The 24,201-nt window shown below is 41.2% G+C and overlaps 1 protein-coding gene across 2 annotated transcripts in view; it reads left to right on the top strand.

Annotated features, from left to right (window-relative positions):
- The first annotated feature begins 10,104 nt into the window (after positions 1-10,104).
- Positions 10,105-24,201, top strand: part of ALCAM (activated leukocyte cell adhesion molecule) — a 186,084-nt gene continuing 171,987 nt past the window's right edge. The window contains exon 1 of one of the 2 annotated variants that reach the window (XM_046658819.1): positions 10,105-10,671. In XM_046658819.1, coding sequence (XP_046514775.1) covers positions 10,599-10,671 — 73 coding nt within the window. In that variant the 5' untranslated portion in view covers positions 10,105-10,598. The remainder of the gene's footprint in view (positions 10,672-24,201) is intronic. The other variant, XM_046658818.1, reaches the window with a different exon arrangement.

Consider the following 24,201-nt stretch of genomic DNA (forward strand, 5'->3'; position numbering starts at 1 on the left):
ACTTTTCTCTTTCTTTATGGAAAGGACAATAGCAGGCTGATGAAGGGGATAAACTGATGGAAAATGAGCCTTAGCAAATATATGGACAATAAAGTTGAAAAGAGTTACTCAGTGTTCACCCTCAAAAGAGGTCCTGAGGACACACCTGCTGGTTCTGTCAGACTGTCTGTCCTATATTGACCTTGTGTCCCAGGTAAATAAATGTACTTATGAAGACTTCAGAATATTTATTTTGTCACTGTATTTCACAGCTTTCTAAGTGTAAAACAACACCCATGCTTCCCCATATAACCAGATAGAGCATGGAACTGTGAGGAGAAAAAAGATTAGCTAGTCCCTGCAAATAATGCCTGATTTCCCTCTGTGGCAATAATCTAGTCCTTTAAAAGATGAAAGGATGAAAATAAAAGTAGGTTTCCCAAGTTGCAGAATATTTTTATTTTTCCCCCTTCATAATTAAAAGTTCTCATACAAAATCTGGATAGAAAGCATATTGGTCCTAAGAATCAATTTAAAATTTATATAAAGGAAATGAAGTGGACGTCTGCTGTTTTTCTCTGCTCGTTGGAGAGTGGCCCCCATCCCTGTGATTCTGAGGTACTGTCCAGCATGATGCCCACATGGCCTCTGGCTGTAGGGGTGGACATATGACTGAGGCCTGGCTAACCATGGTCATGGATCTTCTTATTCACTGTAAATTACTCAAGAAATGGGCAAAAGCAATCAAATCTTTTCCACGAGTGAGAGAGCATTTCTTCCTTTAGGTTTCAATATCTGTGGACATATGTTCAGCTCTGAAGGTAATCATCTTTTCAGTATGGAGAAAGTTGGGCTACAGCAGAGGAAATTGAGAAAATAGTCAAAGACAAGCAAAGGCATGTAGAGCTAAGATATGGAAAAAGGGACAAAGGGCCTTGATAACTTTGCTCAAATCCCAGTAAAACACCCCCTCTTCTTCTTATTATTCTTTTGGTTAAGTTCCTTGTGCCAGGTTTTTTCATTTTCAGTTGAGAGCATCCACCATTACAAAAACCCTAGCAAAAATTTCCCATCCTGATGACAAACTCCTGCTGGCTGACTGAGATTAGAAAAGTAATGTCTCCCTAACTTAAAAAAAGGCAGAGGAGAGGGGATGAGGAAATACCAAGAGCTAAATTTCTCTCTTGCCCTATATTCTAAGATATGCTAGTTTATTTCATTTTGTTTCTCTGATCTATGACTCATCTCTCTTTGGACATCTCTTTCTCATGGGCACACAGACCACAATACATTCGTTCCTTCATTCATTAATTATCATGGCTTGATTATTTAACTCAAAATTCTGAGCCTTCACAGAACAGGCAAAAGGCAAGGTATGAAGCTGGGAGGAAAAGAAAAGAGGAGATGCTGATCATTTTAGAACTGGAAGGACTAGAAAAAAGTTCTTTTCGTCTTAAATTTCATGTGGGAATTCAAGCGGATGGTGAAGCACCACCTCGAGAGAGAGTAATTTGGGAGTTTTTCTGGGAAGATCCCAGAAGTTGAAGACTATAGGAAGTGAGAATAGAAGATGACTCAGTTGCTGTATGAGGGAAAGATCTGAGTAACTAAGCCCTATCTTCTCAGTCAGGCTAAGGAATATGTAGATTCCTCCTCTACACGAACTTCTCAAGCAGCCCTTTGACATGGCTTTGCCTTTAAAGGTTGAAGTTAGTGTTCATTCCATCCTGAACTCAAAATTTGTCTTGGCCTTGAAAAAATCTAAAGAATAACCCTGGGGGGCTGGCCCCATGGCCGAGTGGTTGAGTTCACACGCTCCGCTGCAGGCGGCCCAGTGTTTCGTTGGTTCAAATCCTGGGCGTGGACATGGCACTGCTCATCAAACCACGCTGAGGCAGTGTCCCACATGCCACAACTAGAAGGACCCACAATGAAGAAAATGCAACTATGTACTGGAGGGCTTTGGGGAGAAAAAGGAAAAAAATAAAATCTTAAAAAAAAGAATAACCCTGGACCTTGCACTCTCTTGAAATGTCCTTGAGTCTAGGAAAAAGAATTGAAGGTTCACCTCTTTAGGATTCTCTTATAACTTGACGTGTCAACCACTCTTAAACAGAGTGCTTTACTCTGTAACTTGGATGTCATTCTCTATAAAAAGGCAAATCATATTCCTTAAGAGATATATCAATTAACTAGTTTTAATGGAATTTCAAAATTGAGAGCAATAGCCAAAAATAATTTAATCTACTTCTCTGCCAGCTACAATGCAGCACAAATTCTGGTGATTTTGATGAAAGTGTATATGTGTTCGTAAATCTTTTTATGCATTGGCTTATATAGCTGTTTTAGTATGTATTGTATTTTCTCACAAGCTCTTCACCTTGAGGTACAATTATTAAGTGAATTTCTTGCCCTTACAAAGACAAGTAAACACATTAAACACCTCCATGTAATGTTAAAATGCTGGACGTTAAATTAAATTAAATATTTGTCCTATAGCACTGTTAGCTGAATAGGTTATGAATCATCTATGTTTGTGGAATACATTGCTTTGAATTATAATTTTTCCAAATCTACCCTGTAAAGAACAAAGTGTAAAGAATATTGAGGCTTAAAATCCTGAATACTGAACCACCTCTGTAGACTTTGCGATATTGATACTGCATCCATAATCATGCCTTAGTGAAATGTTATACAGAACATTATTCAGAGTGTTTGTTCTGAAAAGAGTTTGGATAAATGCACTGTATTTGAAATTGGTTAGTTCTGTCTGATTTGCATCTAAATTTTTTATTACTCTGAGAATTTGACTTAAAACTTATAGGTTATCTTGTGTATTTACTCCACCTGAAAGTGGTCCATTTGCATTTACGCGAGAGTGGTATCCGTAGCCATGTGAATTTTGGTTAAGTCTTCTGGCTCCTGTGACCTCTATTACTTCCTCTGCCACATGATGTAGCTAGACTGGCCTGGATTTTCTAACTATGCTAAAAAGCCTTAAAGGGTCTAAAGGAGAAAGTGAAACTTCAGGCTGTTCAAACTTCATCCGAAGCAGGCCTACCTATATCAGTTTATTGAGTCCCTTGCACAATAATTTTTTACTCATTCATGTATTCATGAATTGATGAGATCATTAATCAAATACCATTGTGTGCCTACTCTGAGTCTATGTATTCTAGGTTTATAGCAGAGAATAAAAGGGATACAAATTTCTGCCCTCACTGATCATTCATTCTAGTAAAGAGAGGCAGACAATATTCAACATATATAACTTAAATATATGTTACATTATATGATGATAGAGCCTGTGGAGAAAGAGTGAAGCAGGAAAGGGAGATAAGGAGTATTGAGGCCTAGGGTTTGAATTTTTAAACAGTTGTTCATGGAAAGCTTCAATGAGGAGGTAAAATTTGAGCAAATACCTCGAAGGAGGTGATGGGGTAAGCTGCTCTAATAACTGGGGAGAAGGAGTTCCTAGGATTAGAAACAGCAAGAGCAAAGGCCCTGACATGGGAATATGGCAGGCATATTTAGGAGCAGTGAGGAACCCACCATGGTGTGAGTGGACCACTATGCTTTGAACGGATCCAACAGGAGGAATGAGAAATCAGACTTTAGAATAAGCCTCCATTAGAAGAAAAATGTTTGTATTTAAATAAAGATTGAAAGCTCTTCATTTAAATGACTTGTAAGCCCTGAAAAGCATTAAAATTCTAAGGTTCTTTCTTATATTACATAATCAATGAGCCTTCATTGGGTGTTTTTAATACTTTTCTCTTTTTTTTTTTTGCTAATTTATATCACTCTTCAGGGATTATATATTTATCCAACAATTGGTTCCTAATACTTTCGTGTAAACTCAACGATCTTGCTTATTTTAAGGGGAACTGGTATGGATAACCTGGGCCTAGTATCTAATTAATTTGGCTTTCCAGAAGTCCATTAAACCCATGGTGATTTGTTTGTTTTAGAAAATCAAATATACATTGTTTTCATATTTCTAGTCATTATATGTCCACCTCAAATTCCTAAATGAAATTGTGATAGATCATAATGGCTAGTAGGTACACAACAAAGCAAGTAGAGATAACTCTGGAGAATTTTTTGAGAATTAATCAAGTTGAAATTTCTTTTTTCTTTTTCTTTTTAAGGCTTGGCCCTGAGTTAACATCTGTTGCCAATCTTCCTCTTTTTTTTTTTTTCCTCCCCAAAGCCACAGTACGTAGTTGGATATCCTAGCTGTAAGTCATTCTAGTTCTTCTGCATGGGATGCTGATACAGCACAGTTTGATGAGCAGCGTGTAGGCCTGCGCACAGGATCCAAACCAGCGAACCCTGGGCCGATGAAGCGGAGTGTGCAAATTTAACCACTCACCCATGGGGCCAGCTCCCTGAAATTTCTTTTAAGTTATCAAACATTTGAATAACCACACTCTGAGTTGCTTTCTACTTAAAACTAAAAGAGCTGTTTATATCAGTTGAAAATTAGAAACATAGAGATCTCTGAAGAGAAACTTGTAAGGTGCATGCAGACTGTTATACTTTTTGAATAAATTTTGTGCACCTACTGAAATCACTAATGAATTATGAGTGTTTAATCTCCTAAGAGTTTTTGACATTCATTTTATAGTTATAGCGTAAGTTTCATAGTCAAATAGCATAGCTAGATTCTTTCTCTGTTCCCCATGTCTGACAGTAAGGAAAATGACTAAGTGGATTTCTACTTCAACTGTGATAGCAATGCATTTCTTTTTGTACCCAGACATTGAGCAAACTACAGTCTGAAATAAGAACATAATGTTTACCATGGGCTTTGAAAGTTCTTGGACTCCTGAGCTCCAGTGCTGTATCTTGATTGGCTGACATTATTGAGGATATGAGTTGCAAAATTTTATTAGTACGATGACTTACATTACTATTAACAATTGAAATTCAACAATAAAATTCAAGGGAATGTTTCTTAGAGGACAGATATCCATCTGTCCAGTGATTTTAGGAATTATTGACTTAAAAAAACCTTGAAGTCAAGAAAGGTAACAGAGTTTTATCTTATACCTACATAATCTCTGTGCCTCTTTAAAATAGTTGTATCTTCCTAGACTTAATATAAATCCCTCTTAGCCCTCTATTTCAATCTCTGTTATCAGTGCATTAGCCAGGCCCTTCCCCATCTCCTGCCTGGTCACTGAGAACCTTTACTAGACAGGTTTCTATTCTCAGCATGCCCTTTTTACTTTATTCTCATTGATGGCAAATAGTTTTTATCACTCTCTTCCTCCCGTAGATTAAGTCTCTTCACTTTCTATTTAAAAGTTTTCGCTATGGTGACTAGGACTTGGCTCATTCTCTTTGCCTTTCCTAAATCTTGGTCGGCGTAGTTGTGATATTGTGACTTATAATAAGAAAGGTGTATTTGATCTTTGATCCTCTTCCTGGCACAGAGCTCATAAAACCCTTGGAACTTCCTAAGTGGTGAGAGTGATAAAGATGTCCTTTGATATGTCAATGAGGTAATTTTTGGAAAGACGCCAGATAATCTGAGGGGAGACCTAAGCATGTGATTAGAGGGTTGGAACTTTTAGCCCCACTTCTTGACCTCCTGGAAGGAGAGAGGGGCTGCAGATTTAGTTCTATCACCAATGGCCAATGGTTCAATCAATCATGCCTATGTAACGAAGCCTCCATAAAAACTCAAAGGACAGGGTTCAGAGAGCTTCCAGGTTGCTGAACACGTGGAGATTTGGGAGAATGGAGTGTTCAGAGAGCATAGAAGCTCTGATCCCCTTCCCACTTACCCTGCCTATGCATCGCTCCCATCTGGCTGAAGCTATCTCCAGGTAGACAGTGTCAGAATTGAGTTGAATGGTAGGACTCAGGTAGTATCGGAGAATTGCTTGGTGGCTTTAGGGAAAACCTCACACATTGTAATTGGTGCAAGAATCATATTAGTCCAATCACTGAAGACGCAGTGGAAATCCCTTTCATCTCCTTATGTCACTCTCCCTTCTAAGTTTGTTTCAAGGTTTATGTTCTTAAAGAAGAACTCTTTCTCATCACTATCATTCAGACATAAATATAGAGAGAATGCCTAATGTATTTGCAAAGTATTGGCTACAAATGTGTTATCACCAACAGGGAGGTGGGGGGAAGAAAATGAACCAGATTTGTTGCATGTTCTTGAATTGCATACAAGTTTTGTTCAAAAACTAAGAAGGCACACGGAACACTATGATATAAGGTCGTAAGGAACAAATGTCGCTAGCTTCCCAAACCATTTCTGGTGAAATTTCATCCCCAGTGTGAAATTGTTTACATGAATCAGAAGAAAAAATCACCTCAGCTCTTCAAATACTCACATGCCTGACGTATGTTGTCACATATTAATGGGTTAATGTTCTAGTCTAGGGCAAAGGATTTGGCCTGACCCTTGGTGGTGGTCTTAGGGGGGAGTCCTGCGTTCTGATCTCAACAGGTTCTAAGTAAAAAAAGTTGCCTACTGTGCTGTGCTGCTGCTTTGAGTATTCTGTCCTGACTGATGATGAATTCTTTTATACTGAAGATGCAAAACTCTTCTCATGTTCCAAGTACCATGAAATATGCTTTTCTCTGGCTGAACATTATTCATTTTACCTCTTGCAGTAAGAAGTACCCATTATGATGCTCTGATGCATGACTAAACTGTCTGGTAAATATACTTGGAATACTACATATTCTCAGTTGTAACAAAAGCAATTGTGATTCAGATGTAGCTAGAAAAGTCTTCATCTTAAAAATTACGTTGGGTAGATCCCACCCTCCATTCTCCAGGTTTTGAGGGACAAATACCCTCTCCATTACATTATTTTGTGCAGCTTACATTCACAAGTTTATTTCTGCCTCTGAGCTCTTGCATATCCTAAATTATTTCAGTCTAGAAATGGTCTTAACATCAAATATGCACTGTACCTGGCTCATGCCCATAGGATGCTCTGCCTTATTAGTTAGTTTCCCTGAGGAAAATGTGTTTGATAGACATATCTGATAAGCAAAGTTGATCATGATGAGCAACATGCTTAGGAGTGAAGCTCTAGAATCAGAGTGCTTGGGGTGGAATCATGGCTTTACCATCACCATGAATCACTGTGTGACCTTGGGAAAGTTATTTCATGTCTCTGGCCTTCAGGTTTCTTTATGAGTAAAATGAGGATGATAATAGCATCTACCTCATGGGATTTTTTTGAATGGGAAATTATTCCAATAATTCATATAAATTGCTTACAATAACCTAACATATAGCAGGTGTTCAATAACTGTTAATAATTAATCAATTAAAATATATTTAAAGGCCTTTGACTATTTCTAAGTTCATAATTGTATGGCTTGGCCCCTGTCTCTTCCTTTCTCTCAGCATCCCCCCCTTCACTCCCTTGCCAAATATCTATTTTTATTTTTTGTAATTCCTCTTTTAATTTTTTTTTCTTTTTGCTGAGGAAGATTAGCCCTGAGCTAACGTCTGTGTCAATCTTCCTCCACTTTTTTATATGTGGGTCGCTGTCACAGCATGCTGACAAGTGGTGTAGGTCTGTGCCCAGGATCCGAACCTGCGAACCTAGAGCATGCTGAACCTAACCACTATGCCACAGGGCCAGCCCCCTACTTTTATTTTTATTGTGTTGTTTAATATAGAGTCATATGACCATCACTTTTGTGGCCTTAGCAATATATGACTAATAGCCTTTAGAGTTATTGCTCCAAGTGGCTTATCAAGGCATTTTCCTAAACTAGGACACATTCCTCTCTAAATGGCATTCCAGAAGCAACTGACTATACATACAAATATGATTAGACACTCATGTATCTCTATACAGACACATATCGTCAGCTGCTTCCAGAATTCCATGTGTGTGTTTGTGTATAATATTCTTAATTTATAGAATGTATTTGGATCCAATTTAGCTGTGCGCCTTTGCAGGTGGCACTCTAATATGTCATCACACTTTATGAGAGGCTGACTTTTGCTCCACGTTTCTTGCTCAGTAAATACAGAGCAGGGATTCTAACAAGACTCTGACTACTCCTCAAAGCCCAAGCTCCTTCTGTTATACCTGGCCAGTTACTGCTGTGACCTCACTTAGTCCTCACAGCGGTCTCCAGAGGCCGCCATATTGCTACTACTTTTTATAAGTAAGGAAACTGAGGCTTAGAGAGGTTCAGTGAGTTGACTGAGATCACGCAGTTAGTAAATGTCAGCAAATCAGAGAACCTGCCTTTTGCAGATCTACTGTTTAACAGTTGCGCTGTATTAACTCCCAACCCAAAATAGAGGGGGTCAGACAGACAGAGTAGGGGGATCCTAATATAGTCAGGATGATTTGTTCTAAGACAAGCTACTTAGAACCGCTAGTTAAAAGGGAAACAATTCTCTACAGAATTCTACAGGATCCCAGAGGAATGCTAGCAATTCAGCCAAACTTAACTCATGGAATATTGAATTAAAAGGCGTTTGTCTCCTAGCATTAGCCTTCCTGTTGGTTCATAAGATGCAAATGAAATGTTAATGATAAAACCAAGTGGGAGAAACTTCTTATTTTGGGAGGAAAAATCTGGTATAATAGCTCTACTCTAGGATACCGTAAGGAGAACCGGGAGGACAAGATGGGCACGCTTTTGACAAAAATCACAGCTGAAGATGGAGCTTAATAGTTTCGAGCATGAAAAGATAAAGAATTCAAAGATCACTGTGCGTGTGTATGTGTGTGCGTGCGCGCGTGTACTTGTTTTATTAACCTCCTCCGTCAACTTCCCTCACCTCCATCTAGCTGGCGACTGACTCGAAGCCTTCTGATGACAGCGCAGTACGTGACGATTGCTAGTTGGGATTCTCTGCTGGAGACCAGCCTCACACAGGGGTGACCCTGTGATGCACGAAAGGCTATTTAATGGCCCGGCGAAGTGGTCTCAGGACCAAGGTTTTATTATGCTTCGGGGATGAGAGTTGTGATCCTGCGTCCCTGATTTAGAGCCACCTAGGGCTCCAACAGCTCCACCCCGGTGTTCTGGGGGAAAATATTCCTTCAAGCGTTCTGCCTCATCTGAAAGCCACGCAGCTTCCGGAGCTTCCGCCTGGGAGGTGATTCAAGCTTTAGAAATTGCCCGAGAAGCCTGTCCATCTGCTGGGGTGCCTGGCTTTCTGGAACCGACAAGGCGCAGTTTGGCTTTTAATCTGAGTAGCTTGAAGATTTTCCGTTTGTAACTTAAAATCTCCACTTCATTCAAAATAAGAGACACACGCTCTGGCTTTTGCAGACATTGGGAAAATCCGTGTGACGAAGTGTGGTCCAGAAATTCCTGATTTAATTTCCTCTGAGAAAGAGTAAATATTTTCCTATTCGGCGCTGGGCACTCCACTCAAGTGATCCGCCTTCAAAAGACGGTGTGCGCGAGAGGGGGTCGCGGCGGGTGTAGGGGGAAGGAAGAGCCCTGGACGTGGGCTGTCCCCCGCCAACCAGTAGCTGACCCTGTTAACGCCCAGGAGGCGAGTTAACTTTGCCGCCTCCTCCATCCCTTCCTTCCTCCTTCGCTCCCGCCCTTGGACCCAAGGGTGGGTCCCGGGTGAGCTCCCGGACCCCCACTGCCTGCCCCATCACTCTCTATATAGGAGGCTGCAACATCGCGCCCAAAAAGTCCCCGAGGAGTGAGTCAGTGGGACGTGCCTCCGGGGGCAAAAAAAGGGCAGTTTGGCTTTTTGAACCGTGGCGAGACTGAGTGGGCAGTGTGAAGCGAGAGGCCGAATCACGAGGGCGACAAGAACGCCACCGGAAAGTGGCAGTCCAGGGGGGCCACCCAGGCAAGCACCTCTCCTGCGTCTGCTCCCTATTGGCGGGCGTGGCCCTGGGGCGGAGCCACGAGCAAGCCCCGCCCAGCAGGGGCGCCGGGCCCTGGGCGCGCGCCACCCCAGCGGATTCCCGAGCCGGCTCTGCCTCGGAGCCGGTCCTGCAGCGCCTCTAGGCTGTGGATCCGCGCTCCAACCACCTGCTCGGCCCGCGTCCTGGGGAGCGGGAGGAGGGAGGAGGGAGGAGGAGGCGGAGGGAGGAGGAGAGAGGCAGCTTACACACGCCTTCCAGTCCCTCCACTTACAGCAGCCCGGAGACCGCCGCTGCCGCCGCTGCTGTCGCTGCCACCGCTGCCGCCACCTGAGGAGACCGCCTGGACCCGCCGCCCCCTGTTGCCACCCCCGGCGATTCCTTCCTAGCACCGGGCTTTTTCTGCACACTGCCACTACCATTATTATTATTATTCCAAGAGAAGGAAAATAACAGACTAGCCAAAAAGAACCGCGCACACCTTTCCGATTACTCGAGTGCCTCCCGGGAAGAGAGGGTCGCCGGTGCGGGCAGGAGCAGCCAAAGGGACCCCGGGCGGTGTTGGAGAGAGGGAGGAGGAGTTGGGGCGCTGCGTGGTGCAAAGTTGCGTGCGGCGGAGACCGAAGGTGCGGCGCCACAGCCCAGGGGCCAGTGTGTCCGGGAGCAGCCGCTGCCCCTGCGTCCGGACCCGCGAGCGCGCGGGCAGCGCGGGGCCGGGGACGACGCCCCCTCCTGCGGCGCGGACTCTGCTGGTGGCCCCGGAGGAGGAGGAGGAATATGGCATCGCAGGCGGCCCCCTCCTGCCGTCTGGTCTTCTGCCTCTTGATCGCCGCCGCTGTCCTCAGGCCAGGTGAGCAGGGGCCTCGGGGCGGCCCAGACCGATCTGGGCCGGGGCAGTTTCCTCGATGCCCGGCCCGGGCGTCGCTCCCCCGGGGCAGTGCGCCCAGGCGCGTGGGGGGAGGTCAGGGGACAGCGGTGCGTCCTGGGTTCCGTCACCTGTGCCACACGCTTGCGCTCAAACGCTTGGCTCAAGTTTGGGCAGCAACTAGGGGCCCGGGGTAAATCTCCGGGAACTAGGGTGCGGCCGGGGTCGAGGCAGGGTTCGTCCGTCTGTCTCCCGTTGCCCCTGCGGCTCCTGCCTGGGCGGCGACCTCTCGCCCTCTGCCAGTCCCTCCTGTCGCTGGATAGCGAAGTCCACGTCACTGGGCTCGGAGCACTTTTCCTTTCGCTTAGCTCTCGGAGGCAATATCTGTCAGCACTTTTTCGTGATAAATCCCCCAGTAACTTTCCCGTGAAACGAGGAGAAGGGATGGGGCGGGGGGTGGGGGGTGAGGGAAGAGAAAGGGAGGACTTTAATCACTCCCTTAAAAAACCTCCCAAAGCTTAAATCGTGGTTTGAACGCCCCCTCCCCCATTGTCTGGGTGGGCAGTGGGTGCAGCGATGATGGCAGCGAGGCACGCTGCCGGAACGGGGACTAGCAGCCAGGGTCGTGAAACCCTAGTGAGGGGTTTGTGGCTTTTCCAGGAACTATGATTCAACCTCAGTTCTCGGTTGGTTCTGTACTGAGTCGCAAAAGAAAAAATTGAAACCCCCAACAACTAAAATATCTCGATGGGAATCCCTTTGCTCCCCCTGGGGACGTCCCCTGTCTGCAGGCGCTGTTCCTGAGACCCGCCGGGCGGGCGGCTGACACGAGTTGGTCCGAACAGGGCGTTCTGCGTGCTCGCCGTCACTTGACAGAGCAGCAGGTTCATTTTCTCGCTAGACTCGAGGATCTTTTGGAATTTTTTTCGCCCTTTGAAGTTTTGATCTTTAGCCCTTCGTAGACGGTTGCAAGTAAAACTCCTACTTCCTGTTATTTCGGCTTCTGTTTATTCTCTTACCCCTTTCTCTCGTTTTTTCTCAAAGAAAAACTCACTTCCTTTTCGCATCTTTAATTCCCGCACATCCCTTAAATTGTAGGCAAGCTGAGGCCAAAGAAGAGGTTTGAAAGCCTCTGGATGTCTCCCAGGGAAAGGGCCAAAGTGGGGCTAGGGGGCGAGAGCCTCAAGCTCACCTGTGTTTGTGAACTGCTGCTGCCAGCGGGTGGGGGTGGGGGAGGTGGCGCGGGGGAGGTGGGTGCCCGCGCCGGATCTCTTCGTTAAAGTTACATTTCTGGGTGAGGTAATGAGCTCGCCTCCTGTTTTGAGACAAGAGAAAGAGGCATCTGTGACAAATCCGCGGCTCTGGGGCGGGGCCTGTGAAACGAGCCGGATTTAAGCAGGTGGGGTGGAGAAGGAACCCCCGGGAGGTGGGAAGGGGAGACCCCCTTGGGTTTGGCACAGTGTGGATTTCACTTTTGCACGATTCCAGCGGCTGCTGTGGGAAGGAAGGGCGCTCACTGTGGAGCCGGGGGCAGAGGAGAGAGGACGAAGGTGAGGGAGTTTGTAGAAGGCAAAGATCCACACGCCCACAGTTGGTCTTCAGTTTAACCCTCTCGTCACCGAGAGTGTAATCTCGCCTACACCCCCACCCCGGGACCACACGCACACGCCCAGTTTCCTTTGCCTTTGCCCGGCGGTCGCGCTGGTATGTATTTTCAGTTGGGCCACCTCGGAGGACAGGTTTTTCCGCATAACTGCTAAAAAGGGAGAGGTTCCGCTTTCAGACCTCGTTCGCTGCGCCGCAAGCTCGCGTTTCTAGCCGGCGCGGAGCCCGCGCTTTCGCCGAGCCGGGAGCGTTCTGAGCCACCGCTGATCTGGGGTCAGAAGCCTCAGACCTTCAATCAGTGGTTTCCTTGAATGTACAGGGCTGGCATATCAGCTGAATTCTTGGTGCGGTGTCAGTGTGTCTTAAAAGAAAGGGTTATGGCACTAAAAGCGCCATGTCCAGACCTAGGGCGCAAGTCCTGGACGGCCGGTGCGCCTCCTTCGGAGCCCTCTGTATAGCTGAGCCCCATGGGCATGCAGCGCCTAGGGCTGGCTTTAGTCTCAGGGACTACCTGACTTCCCCGCCTGCCGCCCTTCATTGCCCGAGCAGTTTTAATAGTGTGTCCAGACCTAGAGGACAAAAATTCGAGTTTGTGAAACTGTTCCTGCAGGTCTTTCGGTCTGTAGTGGCTCATAGTCATTGATATATTTTAGGCATGGCGTGTTATCTGTTTTAGGAGGGAGGGGGAGAATATATATGAACCACGAAAACGGAATTCGGAGAAAAGGGCAATGAAGTATGTGCTCAGATCTCATTATTCTCGTAGAAAGAGCATCAGCCTGTGGTGACATTTTGTATTGCTTTAAAAAAGGCTTGCTTTGATTATTTACAACAAGGAGGTGGGGCCCTGCAGTTAACTGTTTCTTCACTTGGATCAACTGTGTGCACCCCTCTCTGGAATTTTCTTAATTGCTCGCTGATATAAGGTTCATTCCAAGACGTAAGCACGCTTCAAGCTTTTTTTTCAGTGGGATGTTACTTCGGACCGTTATCAGTTTATCTCAACAGGCCTTGGGAAAAGCATCGACTCAGATAATGTCCTTTCAGACCACTTGATGTGGGACTTTTAAAATTTATTAATTTAAAAACTGCAAACTGCTTGATAGCCAGTAAGTATTGCTTTTTCCTTGTTGTGTACACAGCGTTGAGGGTCCTTCTTCCTTGTTGCTTGAAGAGGCTTATATAGGGCTGCATGCAGTTAAAACACCATAAAGTTCACGTAGGATTAAAAATCAGGGCACTTTGACCTTGTAACCAGCCTTCCTTTACAAATGTAAATATGTTTTAGGATGTTTTCAGGCTATTATTAATTCCCAATGACCACTCCATGATCAAAGAGACAGAAAGAAATCTCTGTGTTCATGTTCAAAATAGGTTCTTAGCCTCGACTGTTCCAAAGAAATGGAAGCGAAACTGAAATGCTGCAACAACATCAATATCAACAATAAATATCCTTGATAATTTATTTAATCCAGTAGGAATTTACAATTTACTGGGGTACTATTTTCAGTAAGCTGCTTTCCTAGGCTTGGCTCAGGACCATTCACCCTCAGGCACTTGAGCGAGTCATTTCACCACGTCAGGCTTCAGCTTTCTCAACTGTAAGTAAAACAGGGACTGAGGATCTACCTTCCCAGTTCTCTTCAGCTCAAAACTCTGTCTCTAATGACCTAAGGTAAAAAGCCCATTTGGGCAAGGCAGAGTCATTTTACAATTTATATAAATTGTATTCCTAGAGAAATGTCAGTAGACTCCAATTGCTAATTTTCCATCTTTTTTCCTACTTTGATAAACTCCTTATAGTATCTTGTGCTTACTCCTCCAGGCCTGAACAGGGAGGGCTATTTAAAAAAATGTGTGATGGGGAGGAGTTCGTCTCCCACTGGGGAAAGAGACCCCAACAGTAGGAAAGGATTTTAGGTCTCAAAAAACCGCATTAGTGTAACCCATACCTGCTGGAATCCTGCCTCTATTTAAACTGCATATATACTTCCTAGAATGAAATGTAAGTGATGGCTGATGCTAACATGTTCATGTGACAAAGCCTTGTATGTCCACCCCAAAGATGCTCCTGAACAACGAAGCTGATTTGCACCATGGTTGAAGCACAATATAGAAGGAAATAGGACATCCAGTGCTTTCCTGTTGTTTTCAAATCTACAGAAATCCAAAATATTTTAATAACCCAGTTCCAAACTTTTTCTGACTTTTTAGAAAATTCAAACCAGTTTATCTTTTTAAACAGAAATTTGGAAGAGAATGTTTGCTACTGTTGACCTATTAAAAAGAAGGAAATCAATAAATATCTACTTTAATAGTCTTCAGCGTTACCAGAAAATTCTTTATGCTGGAGTCAGTGCTCATGTGTTCAGTTTTTAGCTGTGTCAAATAAGAATATTGTAACCTTGGGAAAATCACTTTTCTGCTCCTTTTTGTATCCCGTCTGTACCATTTTCTCCCTATGTAATGCGTGGTTTGGATTTTGGCAAGATTGGTAATTCCCTTGCTCAGCATTTTGAATTTTTCAAGTGAACATGCTATATTAATTAAGACTTTTATTATATTATTAATAAAATAACACTCTTTATTCTACTTAATTATCCCTTTGACAATTTTATTAAAAGCAGGCAAAAATTTTTCTTTTCTTTTTTTTCTCCTTTTTTTTTCTCCCTCAAGTTTTCATGCCACTAAACATAGGCCTTTATAAAACTGAGCCTTATCTAAGTTGTGTTACTTGGTGTAAGATGGCACCATTTTGTCGTATAGTATTTTAAATGCTTAAAATCACCTTGTCTTATATTCCCAAGCACACCTCTTTCTGTTCTGGCCATTTATTTCACATAAAACATCATCAAAGAGTTCTAGCTCTCTGAAGCTATTAACTCAAGTAGACACATGCATTATATATCCCAAGTATGTGGGAGAGCAACAGAGGTGCAGCTGTGATGAAAGAGTGTCTCTCTGCCTCTGTGTATCATGGAAACTCAAATTTAACACCTCTCCAAGTGTCAATTTTATTCTTCATTGTTAGGTTTTCACAAAGACCCATCTCATTTCCTACACATGAACGTATGTGGCATGTTAAGAAATGAGCTAAGTCACTGGAATACTAAAGAAGGTTTTCCTGGGATGATGGGTGATGAATTAATATTTATTTGACTAGTACTTTTGGATATCAGCTCCTTTTTATTTTCAATAAGAAGTGAAAAAGACCAGAAAAATGTCCATTTATATTTCTTATTACTTTTTTTTTTTATTAGGCCAGAATTTTCCTTTCCCTGTGGAGAACAATGTCAAGACTAGAATATATCTTTTATATTTAAGAAGAGGATATTATAGGCTATTTGATAAGGTTAAATCCTATAGTTATTACAAGCATCTCTATATTGTACAACGTATTATCACATATTTGGAGTTATTGATATTTTCATCCAGCTAATTTATCTGTTTAAATAACAAAATTCATATCCCCCTCCCCTTTATTATTAGATGGAAGACCATATATATTTCAGCCAGGACTGGTTCCAAATGTGCTGTGGTATTCAGTAATTGTTTTATGGTAACCTATTATCCTAGCCCATTATTGTAGTGCAGTTCCAAGAATGAAATTAGCTTTTAGGACTTCCTCTCTTATTTATCCAGTCAGTTCTGAATTATCCCTTCCATTCAAGGGGAAATCAGAGTTGTGCTGAATGCGAAACAGTTTCTAGTGAAAGAGTTACTTAATTTGACTTTAAGTTGAGGTGCTTCAATGAACATGCCTGTGTCCGATCTTCTAAGAATTCATAGTATTGCAACATAGTGAAACTAAACTGTGAGAGAATAGATTAGTTAGAAATTAGACAGCTGTCTACCTTCTCTGGCTTGCTTCCTTATTTCCCCCACCTTAAATCTCTCTTGTCTATCACTCCCTGAACCATACATCCTGGTATATCCAAGACAGTCCTCGTTTATGCCAATGTCCTTATTGAGTTATTAATGGTACCTTATTTCACTCTCAGAAGTGAAGTTTGGCTGACAAATTACATGTTCACCATAGTTATTAATGACTTGCCTGTCTATATGTCTGTCTTAGAGTACTTAACTATAAGACATGCATTCCTTATCCTGAAGAAGTGCATATTTCTAACCTTTTTAAGTATCAGCTACAGTGAAATATCAATAAGGGGTTATATATCCCTTTAATGTGAAGTATAAGAGAGAGTCAAGATTATAGCCTGGAACCCCAGAATGTTGCAGTAGGTGTGAAACATTAAGGATCTCATGGTTTGGAATGGAGAAGCCAAGAGAATAATGGTGTTTGAATTCACCTGGGAGTGATACTGAGTATGAAGTTATCTATGGAAGGCCCGTTTCATTCTGATCCTGAAATCCTTTCTCAGCCAATTGCAAATACCCATTCTGATCTCCTGTAAGGTTTCTCAGTAGCTCCACTATCAATTTGGATATGAAAAAATATTACCAGGGATGTCTATAAAATTGAAGGAAGCCCTAAGTGTTTTTGTACACGGAAGCTACAGTTGTATCAGTTAGAAATGGTGACCTGACTTTGGGGCAGCCAGCAATATGGCTAGGACAGTTCATGCCAAGACTGACCATTCCTAATTAGGCACCCACGTGCTATTTGCTTAGTTATCTCTGAGTGTCTCAGGTACTCAGAAAACCCCCAAAGTGGATGGAGGTAAGAAAAGGTGAGAGGGTATCATGGAAGCACATGAGACAAACGATGCTGTAGTTTTGTCCTCATTAAAAGGGTGGAATGAAGGGAGAGGGCATTGGCCACTGTGACCAAAACTCTTGTCAGCATATTACCAAGTATTTTCCCTAATAATTGGGAGGTTTCTGGATATGGAATTTACCTGGCTCCAAATCAAGCAAAAAGCAATGAAAGAGTAGACCTCTACTCTTACTACATTTTTGAACCACAGGGTATCAGTTAAGTGTGCAGTGTGATAAAGCCCTCTAAAACACAGAGGTTTAAAACAGCAACCATTTTATGTAGTTCATTGTTTTGCAGGTTGGCAACTTATTCTGGACGGTTAGGTGTTTTTCTGATTTTAGCTAGATGCCTTCATTCTGCTGTAGTCTGCTGTGGGCCCTCCCAGGCAGTTTTGCTTCTGGGAGTTGGCTGGTTGTTGTTCAGGGAAAATGCACTCTTCTCCATGGGTTTTCATTCTCTAATAGGCTTCGCTAGGCTTGTTCTTTTGGTGGAAGCAGGGTTCTGAGAGAAAGCAGAAGTGTACAAGCCTTCTTCAGACAAACCATAGCTTCTGCCACATTCTGTTGGTGAAGATAAGTCCCAAGCCCAGCTCAGATTCAAGGGTGGGGAAATCATCTCCCCCTGTGGAATGGAAGGAGCTAAAACACTGCAAAACGTGTGGATAATGACCAGGAGAGAGAATTAGGACCCTTTTTGCAATCAGTCTACCTCTCACAATAGTAGTTCAGGATGGGCAGCAGCAAGGACTCTTACTGCAGATGCTTAGGCCCATATTCACAGTTGACACCCTCCTCTCCTAGATCCTGGGGCAAGGAATATGACAGACTGTAGGGGCTCAAGCAGTGTCCCATAAGAATACTGTTTCCTACTGCTCAAACCTTACCTTCCCCTGGAATAAAATTATGGAAAGTTTAATGTGTGTGTGTGTGTGTGTGTGAGAGAGACAGAGTGAGAGAGAGCGAGAGAGACACAGAGACAGACAGAGAGACAGAGAGAGAGACAGATTGATTGCGAAGTGTTAAAGGTGTGCAATTCATGGTCAGGAGCTAAAATGTAGTAGAAGAGGCATTGTTGGAAAAATGAGAAGGTGCCTTAGCCATTCATCTTGTTCAGTTCTCTTATTTGACAGCTGAGATAGATGAAGCCACAGGTTAAGAGATTACCTAAAATTCAACAGCAAATTTGCCACAATTTTTAAGAGATGACAGTGCTCTTAGTTTCATGTATGCCTAGACTCATAGGGTCAAGGTTTTGGAGCCATAAAGAACCTTAAAATTACTTAGCTACTGGCCTAAGGTTCCATTGTTAGCCATGTGAATTAGTCTTTCAACATACGTAACAGAATTCAATAAATATTTATTGGAGTGCTCAATATGTGCAAAGTATTGGCCTTGTTGCTTGAGACACTGCAATAATACTACACAGTCAGGGCCTGTGTCTCCAAGAAATTATGTTCTCTTTGGGAAACAGACATCAGTAGACTAATTTTATAATTATTTGCTACAAGTTCTATTAAGTACCATAAGGACAAATAAAGAGCATTTTACATCAAAGTGGCCAGACGCGGTTTAGGAAAAAATGAGAAAGGTTCTTTGAGGAAGTGATATCTGAGGTATGTGCTGAGGAATCATCAAGCACAAGATATGCACTGAGCGAATGACAGGAGTGGAGACCCTAAGGTGGGAAGGAACATGGCTTCTCACTCCTGAAGGTGCCAGGAATTCCTTGGAGTTGTTCAAATACTTTCCTGTGATTTTCCTAATTTACTTCCCAGTTGTGGAGTTCAGAAGAGGATCTCTTCGATCTTATTCAAATACTCATTTTCTGTCAAATATTTGTATATACACTTCCCCCCTTTAAATAATCAAGTGGGAACGTACTATGCACACCATTTTGTACCTTTCCTTTTTCACTTAGCAGTACATTTTGGAGATTATCCCGTACCAGCACATATAGCGCTATCTCAGTTTTTAACATGGTGCATTGGATTTTATTGTATGCACCATAATTGATTTAACCATTTCACTAGTTCTTGGAAATGCAGATTGTTTCCAATCTTTGTTATTACAAACAATACAGCAGTGAACATCCTAATGCATGTTCTTGTCCATATGTGCAATTACGTTGGTAGGAAGGTGTCTCAGAAGTGAAATTGAATTGAAGTGAAAGTGAATTGAAGTGTCTCAGAAGTCAAAGAATATATGTATTTTTCATTTAGAAAGAAATTCTAAAATTGCAGTTCAAAGAGTATATACTGTATTGTATATTTGAAAGTTACGAAGAGACTAGATCTTAAAAGGTCTCATCACAAGAAAAAAATTTGTAACTGTGTGGCGATAGATATTAACTAACATTGTTGTGGTAATTGTTTCACAATATATACATGTATCAAATCATAATGTTGTAGACCTAAAACTAATACAATGTTATGTGTCAATTATATCTCAAAAATAAAAAGAGTATGTACCTTTTAAAACTCCCAACAAAAGTATATGAAGATGCCCCTTCCTCATACTTCCTCTATAACTCTGTACTATTAATATAACTTTTTTAAATAAACCAGGATAATAGTTTGGTTCTTATTTATTTAAAGCCTGTGGGAAAAATGAGAATTATGGGAGTAATAGGCACACACCCTCATATGTAAGGCGAAAGCTATAGATAGATTGGTGCCTAACTTTATTATACATGAGATGGAGCCAAAATGGGAGAAATAGTACATTTATCAGGAATTATTACCATTGCTCTTTCCACATAAGACGGCTAACTTTTGGAACATAAACTATGTAATTGTCAGCCATATTTTCTTCCATTTGGGAAGATTCATACTTTGTGGGATCAGATTAACTAGAGCAGTGGAATAAAAGGCAACAACCTGTGAGCCTTAAGAGTAGTTGTTAGTGTTTTTCATTATATAAATGGTTTCCAAATATTTGAGTTAGTTCATTGTAGGTACAGTGTCCATTGTGTGGGTGGTCTAACTAATGCCGTTTTGTAAACCTTGTGTAATAGGTCTTACTAAAGAGACTTCAATTATTTTTAAGTAAATTGTATTTTGAACAATTCTTCCAAGTTTGACAGGCTCATCAAAATAGTTTATGAGCTGCTAAAATGTACCATCTTCTGTAAATTTATAAAAACCATCAGTATCATCAAATATATTTCACCCTGTAATTTTTGGACCTATTATGGAAAGTAGGAGTGAAATATATTTTTATAGCCCTTTTATGTAGAAAAACCACAACAATATGTATATGAAAAGTTTTCAAGAAATATATACTGAAGATATACCTTTTAAACAAGGGAATAAATATTCATAATGGAGTTAATATTAGTATGCACATACTGTAATTTTATGAATAATGCAGTTACTGCCCAGGATTTCGTTTTAATGTTCAAACTTGTGGCATTTATACTTTATTCGGTAAGCATTTTCTCTACCTGGTGATAGGTATGACACTTTCCAAGAGAAATGTTTATGTTGGTTTTAAGACATAGGTTTTATATTTTTGTGGAGATGGGCATGGTTCTAAATATGAATAATGCTTTTGCAATCAGATCTAAAAGTAAAATGTAATTCATGTTTGGATTTGTCCTGTTGGATTAATCTCCTAACAACCCAACCCCAATGGATGGTAATCTAGTTCTCAAATAGAAATTTTCTTTTAAAAATGACTGTTTAGTGTAAGATAAAATTGCTTTTTTTTAATCATACTAGAATGACAAATAAGTATCTGTTTATTAAAAGAAACCCTGCATCTGCTCAACTGTTTTTCTCTTTGCTGATAAGAAATATGTCTCCTTTCTAACATAAATGATAAAACAGTAAAAAAGAGTAGAGTTTCAGGGTATGGTTTGGAGGTTATCATTTTTTAGAATTGATCTGAAATGTTTGATTAGAAAATATTTCAACTGAGTGGTGACTTTTTGTAGACAGTACGGCTATACCTCCATGATATTAAAAAATAATAATTCTCTGCTTAATTTTTATAGACTGTCAGTGCTCACAGATTTGACAGACTGTCAATATATACACAGATTCCATTGCACAAGAGCTCAAAGAGCTTGGGCTATGGATCAGAGCATTAGTTTGATTTCTATCTCTGTCTCTCTTTTCTTATTGGTAAAATGAGCATAACAATACTACCAAGCTCACTTGATATGAATATTCAAAAACGTAATGAGTGTATAGTGCATTTCTCAGTGCACACAGTGGACTCTCAACCACTAATAGTGATTATGAATCACATTTTTCACTAATCATAACATTATAATTCAGTTTATTCATATCAGGAAAATATGTGAAACCCTCATTTTACTGATTGGAAGATCTATTTCAGTTCCATTTAGGTACATTTTTGAGTTTCCGTAACAAAATTGGAATTCATATTCTTATTAGGATGTTCCATAATCCCAATGTCTGTCAAATAACTTTTCAGTTTTATCACCTTAAGGAAAACAGAAGAAAAACACAAATTGAAAATCAAAGGCTTAAAATGTAATTTCTGCAAATAAAAACCATTAAGAACAAAAGAACACATGTTCTAAAATCATAAGGACATATGTAATTCACCTTATTCTTAGAAATTGATATTGTATATCTGTTTCTATAATCTGAAAGATATTAGACCTTAGAAAGAGAAAAGGTTTACAAGTATTATGATGTAATCATTTTGATGATGAAATTATGCTTTTAAATGCAAGGCATATTTCTCAACTATAATTCAATAGAGGGAGCTCCACTACTTTCATTTTATGAGCACTGTAGGATGTTTCTATTTATTATGATTTTTCTCTAATTTAATAGTGAAATTATTTAAATCTATAATTTTAAAATTGGTAATATTTTGGAAATTAAACAATATCCTCCTCTTATTAATAGGATTCAAAAAAATGCTTCTACAAATAGTATATGTTTTAAAAGTGTAGTTCTTAGTTCTTTGTACCTTTTGGATAATAAATTGCCAGAAGAAATTAAGGTAGGTATACTCTTGAGAAGCATACTTCACTCTAATATAGCAAGGTATGAAAGCAGAACAAAGTATTTCCAATGGGAGAATAATGAATATTGTTGATATTACTTTTGTGGTATCTATTAAATGAAAGCAGTTATATGTTTGAATAGGAGAGAAAAGCTAGCTAGTATTTTCCTCAGTTACTCTGCCAAGATTTTTATCCAAATGATTATAGATTTTTACATGGAAACAGTCTGTACTCACATCTTCTTCCCTTTTTTTTTTCCTAAATATCTCCTTGATTTAGATACTGCAATTATATTTTCACTCTGAGTTGATACCCATCACCTGTGTGTGACCCTGAGCCTAATTCATTTACCTTTCATGAGATTCACTTTTGTGAGGAAGATTGTCACTGAGCTAACATCTGTGCCCATCTTTCTCTATTTTATGGGGAATGCTGCCACAGCATGGCTTGGTGAGCTGTGCTAGAGCCATGCCTGGGATCTGAACCTGTGAACCTCAGGCTGCCAAAGCAGAGTGCACGAACTTAACCACTACACCACTGGGCCAGCCCCCGCCCCACCCCAGTTATTTATGTTTTTTAAATGGCAATGATTTTATTGAGTTCCGCAGAAAATTGTGTAATCCCACACATTAGACCTCCTAATTTATTACTAAAATGCTGTCAGTTAAAGAAATGGCCCAGTTCTCTGGCATTTTAAGAATCACCAAAACACAGACAGCTTTTAAACAGTTCCTATTGAAAGTAGATATTTGCTCTTCTGGCCCTGCTATAGGAGGGCAGCCTGGGGATTGAGGCCACGGACTTGTTCATTACAGCCTTAAGCGTTCTTTAAAGTAAGTGCTCATTTTATTATGTTTACTTTCCGTTATAGATCAGAGTTTGAGAATGTGGCTTCTGGAGCCAAATTGGATGGTTTTGAAATCTGTGTCTCCACTCTCTGCTCTCCCAAGCAGATGACATTAGCAAACTGCTTAACCCTTTTCCGTCCTAATCTATGCAATAAGGATAATAGTACCTATCTCTTCGGATTGATGTAAAGGTTAAATAAATTAATACATGGAAAGCTCATTCAATAGTGTGATTGTCAAATAAGGAGCTCTCCATAAATTGTTGGTATTGTTCAAGTATTTAATCTCAGTTAATCTTTCCACTCTCCCCAAAAGATGATTATAAACCGAACTTTCTTCCATCAGTACATGAGGAAGAGAGGCCCCAGGTTGCTCAAAATGATAAAACTGCCTGCTGTAGCTGTTGCCCACGTCGCCTTATTCTTCCACTCAAGTGGAATATGAATGAAAGTGATATCATATTATTTATTGGGCAAAGCCTTGAATCTACTGACTTTATAAAATAAATAAGTCATCCACAAACTCCCAGACTTTGTCCATGAATTATTAGTATCATGCTTATTATGACACAGTTCTCATCTGATAATGAAACATCACTGCATTGCAATCTTGAGGTTAAAATCTAAATTTAAAGCTAAAACACGACACCTTGCAGGCTGTGGTTCACAATGTCTGAGAGTAGGTGGTTGTCTTAGGTCGTTAGTCTAAGCTGGCCAGAGCTAACTCAGAGCACGGAAGTGTGTATGCTTGAAAGACAGATTTAGGCAGACTCTGTAGGTTCAGGGTAAAACAGAGCACGGTGATAGAACACCTTAAGGAAGTGAAAAAAATAAACGTTGTTTAATGGATTTCCCAAACTTCAGTCTGGCCTGCCTCCAGTCTCTTCTCCCCTCTGCCTTCAAAATGATCTCAGATATGAAGAGAATCTTGTAACTGCTGCCTGAAATACTCCAATGGCTCCCTGTTAGAGTAAGGAGAAAATACAAACTTCTCAGCACAGCATTTAAGGTTCTTCTTACATTTTTCAACACGGTCTTTCTTGCAATTCCATGCTCCAGCCATACCCCTAAGTGTGCCATGCCCTTCTTGTTCCCAGGATTGTTATTCGTGTCACTGTTTTATTCTAGAACTCTCTCCTTACCCCCCCTCCCCCAACACCCTCCCTTTACCGGAATAGCCAGGAGCCCCATCCTACAGAACACAGTTTAGATGCCATCTCCTCCAGGAAGTCTCCCCTGGTCTCCCTCAAATGTCTGTCCTCTGTGGTTCCAGAACTCATTTCACTTCTTGCCTATTGCTTGTTTACTCTCTTCATTCTTCCCTTAGAGGCAGGGGCTATGGCTTCTTCATCTTTTTTGG

The sequence above is a fragment of the Equus quagga genome, chromosome 4 (genome assembly GCF_021613505.1).
Source record: "Equus quagga isolate Etosha38 chromosome 4, UCLA_HA_Equagga_1.0, whole genome shotgun sequence".
Lineage (NCBI taxonomy): Eukaryota > Metazoa > Chordata > Mammalia > Perissodactyla > Equidae > Equus > Equus quagga.